An 11854-nucleotide genomic window follows, 5' to 3' on the forward strand; every position below is an offset into this window, starting at 1 on the left:
GTTCTGGTGTCTGTCTTGCTTTACTGCTCTTAGTTAAAGATTGCAACATAAAATTACCAATAAATACATGCTCAACATTTTCTCGGGGAGTTGCTCTTCCACCACATCTCCCTGAGCTGTCTCTTATAATCTTGTGTGTTTGTGAGAGTTACTCGGTGCAAAACCGCCACAATCAACTTAAAAATTCTAATTTAAAAACTCAATCCCGTTCTTAAGATATTTTTTAAAACATGAAATCAACAATAGATTAATTAGATTGTCTTTAAAACCTTCAAATATTTATCAAAATAAACGATCAATCAAAAATTGGAAATTCAAATGCTTATGGATGGAAAGCTGATGACCTGAGTAAGTGATAAAGTCAGGTGAGACCGGTAACCCCAAAAACACATGTCCCACACAGAAGGGGTGGCCTCTGCATGCAGACCAAACAGTAGGATGGGCCAAAGGGCATCCAGATTTGGTCCTTGGAGAAGCCTGAACTTCTGCATGAGCCTCCTAAATTTGAAATGTTGACTCAATGTGTGGAGGTAACTAAACATATCCAAGGGCCATGTTTGGTTTATGGCCTTCTTTTGGTTTTATGTTTGCTGTTTCCAAACAGGTGGGTATAAAGCAAATATTTGTATGTGAAACCTTTCCTTTCTTTAGTATCATATGTTTCACAAAAAAAGTGGGTCCCAATATGTAATAAATATGGCTATTAAGACTCATAATTCAAGTAAACATAAATTCTTTTAAAAAGACTCAATTCACAGTCAAGAATGTTTCCATTGCCTGTTGAAACTACAATCTATCTCTAGAATTCTTCTAGATTGTTAATAAAATGGATAATGAGTTTCCAAGCCTGCTGGAAATAAATGCTTCGAACAATTCCCCTCTGTACTGTTACTAACTTCACGGGTTTTAAAGCTCTCATCTGCTTATGCCAGGGATCAGCAATTCTAACAGACACACTGCAAGAGTCTGTCCTGCAGCTGACACCAAAAAAGGCTCATGAGTTACTATTACTGCAGTGAGGAAAACCCCGTTGGTAACAAATATCTGTTGACCTAATGACCTGGATGGTAAGAGAAGGTGTAAAATCCTTAAAGGGTCAGACTCTACAAAGTGACATCGCCATGAGGAAATCGCTAAAGACTCTCAGAGTGTCACTGAATGAAGAGTGGTTGGAAGGAAAAGGAAAGCCCATAGATATTGCCAATGATACTCCTTTTAATATCTCAAACACAGGGGCAGAGAAAAAGTCTGGCTAATGTTGTTGGAAAGGAGGGAGCTGATGGAAGTAGCTAGCATTGATCAAACTCCAACACTTCAGGAGACTACTTTCTTTTATGAAGGGTGTCATTTAGAAATGACATGTGTTCACTCCATAGTTATTGATCAAGGATTGGAGAAGAATCTCAAGGGAATAGTTCTAAACGCACACGTCCAAGCGTTCCTCCATTTACTCAGTCAAAATCTTCAGGGAACAGCCTAGGCTTGTAAATTTTTTTACTAGTTAGTAGTAGTAGTTTAGTTGCTAAGTCATGTCCGACTCTTGAGACCTCATTGACTGTAGCCCGCCAGGCTAAATCCACCAGGCTCCTCTGTCCATGGGATTTTCCAGGCAAGAATACTGGAGTGGTATTCTTTTTTAATATGTTTTCCCAAATAATTGTGGTTCACTGTTGGGCATACACATCGAGGAAACCAGAATTGAAAGAGACACGTGTACCCCAATGTTCATCGCAGCACTGTTTATAATAGCCAGGACATGGAGGCAACCCAGACGTCCGTCTACAGATGAACGGATAAGAAAGCTGTGGTACATATACACAATGGAATATTACTCAGCCATTAAAAAGAATACATTCGAATCAGTTCTAATTGGGTGGGTGAAACTGGAGCCTATTATACAGAGTGAGGTAAGCCAGAAAGAAAAACACCAATACAGTATACTAATGCATATATATGGAATTTAGAAAGATGGTAACAATAACCCTGTATACGAGACAGCAAAAGAGACACTGATGTATAGAAGTCTTTTGGACTTTGTGGGAGAGGGAGAGGGTGGGATGATTTGGGAGAATGGCATTGAAACATGTATAATATCATATATGAAACGAATCGCCAGTCCAGGTTTAATGCATAATACAGGATGCTTGGGGCTGGTGCACTGGGATGACCCAGAGGGATGGTACAGGGAGGGAGGTGGGAGGGGGGTTCAGGATGGGGAACATGTGTATACCCGTGGCAGATTCATATTGATGTATGGCAAAACCAATACAATATTGTAAAGTAATTAGCCTCCAATTAAAATAAATATATATTTAAAAAAAAAGAATCGCAAGGGAATAGTTCTAAATGCACACGTCCAAGCATTCCTCGATTTACTCAGTCAAAATCTTCAGGGAACAGCCTAGGCTTGTAAATTTTTTCAAAACATTTTCCCAAATAATTGTGGTTCACCAGCAGAATATAGCTGAGACTTAATGCAGCAACCACTCCAGTTCCATCTCTTACTCACACGGCCAATTCCTTCTCTTACCTGAAGGTTTGAATAAAAAAGAAAAGTGTAAGAGGCAAAAGTCATCAAAACTTCAATTTTTAAAAATTTCCTGGGTAAACAGTGGTAGAATAGGGACTAGTAAACCCAAAAGGCAACCTGATCTCATTATTTATAAACCCCTTACTTCCTTCCCATCAAGACATTCTAGATGGGAGAGCAGAGTCTAGACTCTTATCTAAGTGGATGGTTCTGCCAGAATAGGGTAATATATCAGTTAATCATTTGTTCTCTCTTAATTCCCATTTAATCGCCACCTGTTCACTGCCAGTCTGTTTTGCTCAGAGTCTTCTTAAAACTGGCACCTAGACAAGTTTACAATTCACTCACACTCTTTTTCAAAATAACAACTATTATTCCTGAAAACTGTAAAGCACCTCACAGAAATATATATACTGAAGGGAATGAAAAGCACAAACCAAAATCTTGGGACTTCTGTGGTGGTCCCGTGGCTGGGTCTCAGTGCTCCCAGTAAAGAGGGCCTGGGTTTGACCCCTGGTCAGGAAACTAGATCCTACATGCTGAAACTAAGCCCAGCACAGCCAAATAAATAAATGTTAAAATAAATCCTCTTCTTGGCATTTCCCAACTGCCAAAATTCCAGCTTGATTTGCACTTTTCACCTGCTTGCTCCATTTCTTTCCTTTTACCCTCTTAAGACTTGGGCAGTGAGAGAGAAACCATGTTTATAGAAAACATTTTTAATAAAATGGGAATTTGTCAACAGCAGCAAGATTTCTATTATGTTGTAAAATGCTTTCGTTATGTTTGAATTTTAAGACAAAGTCTACTGAGGCAAATTTTGCTTCACTGTGTTATTTCAGAGTGATTACAAAAAAAAAAAACAAAAAACAAAAAACTTAAGTTGGGGGAATTATTTGGAAAATGTTTTACCTTTAACAAGTGCAGTGTTATCACGAATACCAGCCATAAACACATAAAGGAATGCTTTACTCTCTAATGCTTGAGAAATATCATGATTTAAAGTGAAATCGTAGACAGTTTGGTTTCTTCAAAATACTTTCACTCAGGGAAGGCTGGAGCTTCCAAACACGGAAAACTGAGGCCACCTGTGAGAGTGGAGGGAGTTCCTGGCGGGGCTGCAGAGGCCGGACTTCACATGCTTCCTGAAGAAAGAGCAGGAGGGGCAGCTCCCCAGGCACAGCTGCCACCCCGCGGAGCAGCTCCCTGGGGCTGATCGTGGGAGACCCCGAGGGGTACCTGGTGAACCAAGTGGTCACCAGCACAAGAGAACGCCCTTGCTGGGTGTCAAACATGACCTGACCCGCCTGGCTGGATCTCAGAACCCAGGGTCCTGGAGGGCTCAGGGCTCCAGGCCTGCCTCCCAGGCCCACTTCCACTCACCCAGCTCCCCCTGCTGGGCACTGGGTCTCCTTCCTCCTCTGCCCACCCCTAGGGGCTCACATTCCCTGAGCCCCTGTAAACAACCAGTGCCCACATCACTTCACTCCCCACAGGCCTTCATTTCCTGTGGGCTCGGAGCCTACCACCCACTCCCACGCACCTTCTAATGGGAAAGCCTTCCTTCTAGGGTAGAAGGGTGGGTGGCAGACAGAGCTCTGCCCTTTCTGGGGGCACTGACTTTTTTCATGCCCACCCCTTGACTCGGGTTTGGAACTGTTTCCATTGTAACAGGGCCTCATGGACACTATTCAGTTTACCTATTTACAAACACATGTATACCTGTGGCGGATTCATTTTGATATTTGGCAAAACTAATACAGTTATGTAAAGTTTAAAAATAAAATAAAATTAAAAAAAAAAAGTAAAAAAAAAAATTTTACTTAGGTGTAAAGTTTGCTGAAACAAAGCAGGTTATTTTGCTGACATACTTTAATAAAGTTACAAGGACAAAAAAAAAAAAAACACATGTATATTAAAAAAATGATTCACAAATATTTGGTAAATAAAGTTAGGTGACCGATACCTTGTTCCTGGCTTCTATATCGGCGTCATAGGAAAGCAGCTTTGCTGCGAGTGATACATTCTGGAAAAAGACAGCGTAGCGGAGAGCGGTGTTGCCACAGACGTCCGTGACATTTGGGTCAGCACCATGCTCCAGCAGAAGAGTGGCACACTCCTCCTCTTGGCATTCTATGGCCTGTTAGTGTTGTGGCAAGAAACAGAGTGTGAATTCTAGGAATTCAAAGTAAACAGTCCACAGGCTTCACCAGTTTGCTGTATTTCAATGAGATAAATTCACCTTTAGTCTCAGGAAATCACACCCACTCATGTGGACATGGTTCGCTGTCCCATACCTTCATCAGCGCTGTCCTCTTTTCATTGTCACAGAGGCTAAGCAGGCATTTTCTCTCCAGGAGGAGAGTGACCACCAATGAACGGCCATTGGCACAGGCCAAGTGGAGCGCAGTCCTACAAAAGCAAGAGCAGTTTTTAGGAAACTCTAGTGTTACTGTTTCAAGGCAAACAATCGTTCCTGGGATTGAAAACATTCAATAGCATGCTATTCCTATCACTTTAAAACAAAGATTTCGTTTTCTTCTGGAGTAAGAACAGTCTATATTTGCTTTAGCTCTTCTTACCACAGTAATGCAAGAACCATCTACTTGAATAGAACGAGCATGACCTTGAGATTCAGCTCAACTTGGGTTTGTATTTGACTTTCACTCTGTCACTCATTAGCCATTGCTCAGCCTCTCTGTGCCTCAATTTCCTCATCAACAGAATGGAGAGGGAGTAGTAGTTATCTCACAGGACAGCACTGTGATGCTTACATGAGAGCCATGCAAAGGGTGCAGAACCGTTCCTGGCAGATAACAGCTCAGTAACTGTTAGGTCATATTATCATATTTATTGCTAGTACTACTAGTTTACAAGGACAACATCTCAATGAAGTCAAAGGATATGACACCTCCTTTGCAGATATACTTTGAGGATTACAGACAGCATTGTACTTCGATGATTCTAATATCCTCATTTTCTCACATTTTAACACCTCTGACATTGGAATGAAATTTATAATTCACAATGTCTGTACAACTATAATTAGTAGCATTTTTGTTTGTTCCTTGCTTATTTTTCCTGTTGGTCTAATTATCATAAGGTCTTTTTGCTTAAGGTTGCTGTTTTGAAAGCACTGATGATGCATATTATATATTATTATATATTACAGGTACACGACATAGTGATTCTCAATTGTTATAGATTATACTCTATTTAAAGTTATTATAAAATATTGCCTATATTCCTTATGGTGTACATATATCCTGGTAGCTTGCAGGATTTTAGTTACCCCACCAGGAATCGAACCCTGGGCCCACAGCAGTGAGTCTTAACCACTGGACCACCAAGCAACTCCCAAGATTCCCTTGACTTATGAAAGGGCTGAAAGTTGTCAGAAGATATCAATCCTCAAAAAAAATTCTAAAAAAAAAATTGAAAGTGACAAATTATTTTTAATCTCTGCTACATCCCTATTAGTGTCAAAAAGACCAGCCCTGTCTGCTAATCTGACTTGTCTATAGGCAGCTTGATCGACAGAGAGTTTTAATTTTTTGTGTGTTGTTAAAATGTTAATTCAACCTCCAGATTTCCTTCTTTTGTTTTTGGGGTTTTTTTTTGTGTGCTGAAATCCAGGAAACTCCATTATTTCAAAAAAAAAGAATTTTGAAATAATTCTTAGCGAGGTCTTTGGGGTGGGAGGGAGGCTCACCAGGAAGGGGATATATGTATACTTAGAACTGATTTATGATTGTATACAGCAGAAAACAACACAACGTTGTAAAGCAATTATTCTCCAATTAGAAAAAAAATTAAGATTAAGAAACAATAGAAATAGAAAAAAAGAAGGTCTCTGTCAGCAGAAAAAAAATGTGTAAATAGGAATTTGAGTTTTCTTCTGGTACTTTTCTCACTGTGCATATTTAAAATGTTTGATCCACACTCCATCTGAAACTTTTTGGTGAGATAAAAATCTAGTTACTTTTCTCTTTTATCAGGTTATTTCTCCATCATCTACACACAATTTATCTTTTCTAACAGAAAATGTCACCAGTATCAAGTTCTAAAGTTTTACATACATTTGGGTGTTTGGGCATTTTCTATTCTGTTCCATTCATTTATCTATCCCCCTTTCAGTTGTTAGTAAATGAATACATTGTGGGCACTTACAGCACATTTTGATATCAAGAAGGGCAAGTCTTAGTCTACCATGTAAAATTTTAATTTCATCACAATTAAAGGCAGCATAGATAACCCAAAATTTAAAATCACAATACATTGATTTGGTTTAAGTATAGAAAGACCATACATCCTAAGAAAATGTCTTCCTATTCAAGGACACAGCCAGCTTCCTACTTCAAAGCTGTCTTCTAAGGTCCTTCAGCAAAGAACATATATACCTAAGTGTACACTGATATAAAACAGATATTGAATTGGATCTGAAGAATTTTTAATCCAGAAGTTGACCTGTCATGGGAATTATTTTGCTCACTAGGCAGTTTTCTGTAATATATAATCTTACAGTATAAAAATGTGTACATTAAAAATAAGATGCTGACAACATCATGTTGTCCACTGCCATGATCCACAATAGGCGATCCATGAAGAAGTGTTTTCATAAATCACATGAGAAAAAATGTGAGAGCCAGGAGGTTCCAGAAGATTTCTTGAAGGCTACAGAACTTGAGAGCTCTTACTCATGAGTACATCATGCTAACCCATGCAAAGAAAAAGGAGGAGGAAGACAGAAAAAACAGATGCTATTCATATTTCATTTCATTTCTGTGACTACTGACATTCAGTTAAATGACTTCAAAACGATCAGCAAAGTGCCCTATAAGGGGAATTACAAGTGGGTCTGAAACCAGCTAAGGCTTTTTGCTGCCTATAAAGTCTTTGGGGTGCTGGATCCCAGGAAGGTGTCCAAGAGCCTTGGAAGGGAAACTCACAGGAGGGACCCCTACCAGGCCCTTCCACCCGCTTACCTGTTCATCTTGTCCCTGTCGTTCAGGCCACTCTTTCCGAGCAACAGAACCTGCAGCACTTTGGCTACATTGCCTATACTGGCAGCTTTGTGGATCTTTCCAAGGTCCTCGTTTCGGATGCAGTGCCCGGGCTGGAAGTTGATTCTATGACCGCTCTCTCTCACCGGGTTGATGGAGGAGCCAAAGGGCGAAATGCCCTTCTTACTCCTGAAGCCAAAAATCTTCTTCGTCACAGAGCCTACAAGCTCCAACCACACCTCACCTCCCCCTCAGCTCTTCAGAGTCTCCTAAACCCAACACAAGCACTACAGGTAAACCAGAGCAGTTTACAGCTCTGCCGTTTACAGCAGTTGACAGTTTACAGCAGCTGCCACCACCTCCCAGCTGGGAAACTCAACGGTTTAGAATCTTTCATCCCAGAATGATCGTTGCTAAGCAACACCTCAAAACACACTGCCCATGCGCACAGGGGCTTGGTGGGCCAGCCTGACAAGTGTGCACATGCAAGAACTGTAAGTTCATTTTCTGAAAGCAACAAACAATATCAATAAACCCTTACCTAAACTAAGAAGGGAAAACGGGAAACTGAAATAAACACAGAAGTCAAAGTGGCATTAAAACTATATAACTGTCAAAATAACTATACTACCCAAAGCAATCTACAGATTCAATGCTGCTGCTGCTGCTGCTGCTAAGTCACTTCAGTCATGTCTGACTCTGTGCGACCCCATAGATGGCAGCCCACCAGGCTCCCCCTTCCCTGGGATTCTCCAGGCAAGAACACTGGAGTGGGTAGCCATTTCCTTCTCCAATGCATGAAAGTGAAAAGTGAAACTGAAGTCGCTCAGTCATGTCCAACCCTCAGCGACCCCATGGACTGCAGCCTTCCAGGCTTCTCTGTCCATGGGATTTTCCAGGCAAGAGTACTGCAGTGGGGTGCCACTGCCTTCTCCACAGATTCAGTGCATTTTCTATCAAATTGCCAATGGCATTTTTCACAGAACTAGAACAAAACTTTTACAGTGTGTATGGAAACAGAAGACCCCAAATAGCCAAAGCAATCTTGAGAAAGAAAAGCAAGAGCTGACAGAATCAGGTACCCCAACCTCAGCCTACTCTGCAAGTTTCAGTAATCAAAACACTGGACCTAGCACAAAAACAGAAATATACTGAATGATTAATGGAACAAGAGAGAAAGTTCAGACAGAAACCTATGCACCTATGGTCAATTAATCTAGGATAAAGGAGGCAAGACTGTACAAAGGAGCAAAGCACCCTCTTCAATAAGTGGTGCTGAGAAAACTCAACAGCTACAGGTATAAGAAGGAAATTAGAACACTCCCTAACATCATACACAAAAATAAACTCGAAATGGACTAAAGACCTAAATATAAAGACAGGCCCTATAAAACTCTTAGAGGAGAATATAGGCACAACACTCTCTGACGTAAATTAAGGCAGTATCTTTTTTCATCCACCTCTTAGAATAATGAATATTAAAAACGGAAATAACCAAATGGGATCTAATTAAACTCAAAAGCTTTGGCACAGTGCAGGAAATCATAAACAAGACAGACAACGGCCCACATAATGGGCAACACTATTTGCAAATGATGCAACTGACAAGGGAGTCATCTCCAACATATTCAAACAGCTCAAAGAGCTCAATATCAAAAAAAAACAACCCGATCACAAGATGCGTGTAGGCTCTAAATATACATTTCTGTAAGGAACACCCACAGACGACCAAAACGCACATGAAAGGATGCTCCGCATCACTAATTATTAGGGAAATGCAGAAATACTACAATGAGGTATCGTTTCACGCCAATCAGAATAGCCACTATCAAAAAATCTACAAACAATAAATGCTGGAGAGTGTGGAGAAAAGGGAACTCTCCTACACTGCGTATGGAATGCAACTAGGTACACCCACTGTGGAGAGCTCTATGAGGTTTCTTTAAAAACTAACTATAAACTTGCCATATGATTCACCAATCCCAGTCCTGGGTATGTATCTGGAGAAAACCATAATTCAAATAAGTACATGTACCCCAATGTTCACTGCAGAACTACTGACAATAGCCAAGACATGGAAGCAACCTAAGTGTCCATCACCAGAAGAACGGATAAAGAAGATGCAGCACGTGCGCACACACACGCACACACACACACACACCCCACACACAAGAATGAAATAATGCCATTTGCAGCAACACAGAAGGATCTCAAAATTACAATACTAAGTGAAGTCACTCAGAGAGGAACAAATATCACATCACTTACATGTGGAATCTAATCAAAATAAGCTTATTTACAAAACAGAAACCAACTCACAGATCTCAAAATCAAATTAAGGTTATGAAAGGGGAAAACATAAAGGGAGGGATAAATTAGGAGACTGGGGTTAAAACATAGACACTATTTTCCAGTAGTGATGTACAGATATATGAGAGTTGGACCATAAAGAAGGCTGATGGCCGAAGGTTTGACGCTTTTAAACCGTGGTGTTGGAGGAGACTGGCGAGAGTCCTTGGACTGCAAAGAGATTAAACCAGTCAATCCTAAAGGAAATCAATCCTGAATATTTATTGGAAGGACTGATGCTGTGTGTGAAGCTCCAGTACTTTGGCCACCTGATGTGAAGAGCTGATTCATCAGAGGAGACCCTGATGCTGGGAAAGATTGAAGGCAGGACGACAAAGGGGACAACAGAGGACGAGATGGTTGGAGAGCATCACTGACTCAATGGACATGAACTTGAGCTAACTCCACAAGATAGTGGAGGACAGAGGAGTCTGGTGGGCTGCAGTCCATTGGTCGCAGAGTCGGACATGACTGAGGGACTAACGCTTTCACTTTGAATATGGAAAACATAATAGTGCTGGGTAAGTTAGGTGCAGACAAAACACTTAGGATCAAAAGTACTTCTGCTTAAAAGTAGTATAAATATACGTAAAATTAGTATTTTTAAAATACCGTATCAATTTTCATCATACACACAAAAAGATTTCCCTTTAATAAAGACCTTCTCATCATGTTTAATGGGAAACAACGAAACAGTCCAGAAACAGTCCAGAAAGGAAATTTTTACTATTTACCTTTCAGGTCATATATTTTTTTCTTCAAAACCTGTACAGATTCAACCCATCTGTAGATCCTAGAGGAGACACCTCATAGGACTCAGATTCAAATTCAGCAGCAGCTGGAAAGAAAAAGGATTACATTCTTTATCTAAAATACTTGAGTTCAGTATTAGTTAAAAATAAAAAAAAGAAAACAAACCTGAGCTATTTCTAAATGTTCCAAAAAATGAAAACATATCTATAGATGACAGGAAACAAAATACAAGATTACAATTACATACTCTGCCCTTGGTCCCACATGTGGCTGAGTATCAGAGCTTCTGGCTTTCTCATTCTTCATTCATTTCTCACTAACTATGTGCAAAGGTGCTGTGACAAACACTGGAATTACAAGATGAAGGTGACCCAGTCCACCCTGAGAAATGATATCCCATAAACTGGAACAACAGACAAACAGGCAATTTCCATACAGAGTCATAAATACTAAGATACAAAAGATGGCACAAGGAACACTCAGAAGGGACAGCCAGCTTTGTGTCAATCCTGTCAGCTTTTTGGTGGAGGTGCTGTGGAAGCAGATACCTGAAGGAAAGGAAAAAGTACAGGAGAGGGAGGGGAAAAGCACGTACAAAGACCGGAGGTGAGGAACCCCACCTGTGGGATCCTACAGTCTGTCTGGTTAGATGCAGAGCTGAGGGGCAGAGGAGGGTGGTAGAGAGAGAAGGCCGACTACATTGGCAGGACCCATGCTGACGTGGGTGGTTGGAATTCTTCCTGAGGGCAAAAGATAAACTAGTGACAAAATCAATGACTGAGAAATTTTAAGGTCACCCACCAAGTGACAGTGACACAGATGTAACTGCTTGAGTCTGGGTTTCCTAGCCTAACGACTACCAGACACTTGACAAGTTGATAAACTCCATGTTTTCTGAGAATAGTGTCAGGGTGCAGGTGCATAGTTCTACGGGGATGGCAGAAGCAGAGGCAGGATATAGCCAGGAACAAAGAGAAATACATGCTGTTGTGATGACTGTAGCTCTGTAGCATAGTCTGAAGTCAGGCAGGATGATTCCTCCAGTTCCATTCTTCTTTCTCAAGATTGCTTTGGCTGCGCTCAGCTTTCTTTCTGGTCCAACTCTCACATCCATACATGATTACTGGAAAAATCATAGCCTTGACTAGACGGACCTTTGTTGACAAAGTAATTTCTCCGCTTTTTAACCTGCTGTCTAGGTTGGTCATAACTTTCCTCC

At 40.7% G+C, this 11854-nt stretch overlaps 1 protein-coding gene across 1 annotated transcript; it reads right to left on the reverse strand.

The window, feature by feature from the left end:
* Positions 1–4481: 4481 nt before the first annotated feature.
* Positions 4482–10703, reverse strand: LOC129626155 (ankyrin repeat domain-containing protein 26-like). Its single transcript, XM_055545363.1, has 4 exons — positions 10617–10703; positions 7516–7722; positions 4828–4942; positions 4482–4670 (listed from the first exon to the last, which is right to left on the reverse strand). The coding sequence occupies exons 2-4, from the start codon at positions 7521–7523 to the stop codon at positions 4482–4484; spliced, it is 312 nt and encodes a 103-aa protein (XP_055401338.1). The 5' UTR covers positions 7524–7722; positions 10617–10703.
* Positions 10704–11854: the final 1151 nt, after the last annotated feature.

The sequence above is a fragment of the Bubalus kerabau genome, chromosome 13 (genome assembly GCF_029407905.1).
Source record: "Bubalus kerabau isolate K-KA32 ecotype Philippines breed swamp buffalo chromosome 13, PCC_UOA_SB_1v2, whole genome shotgun sequence".
Taxonomy (NCBI): domain Eukaryota; kingdom Metazoa; phylum Chordata; class Mammalia; order Artiodactyla; family Bovidae; genus Bubalus; species Bubalus kerabau.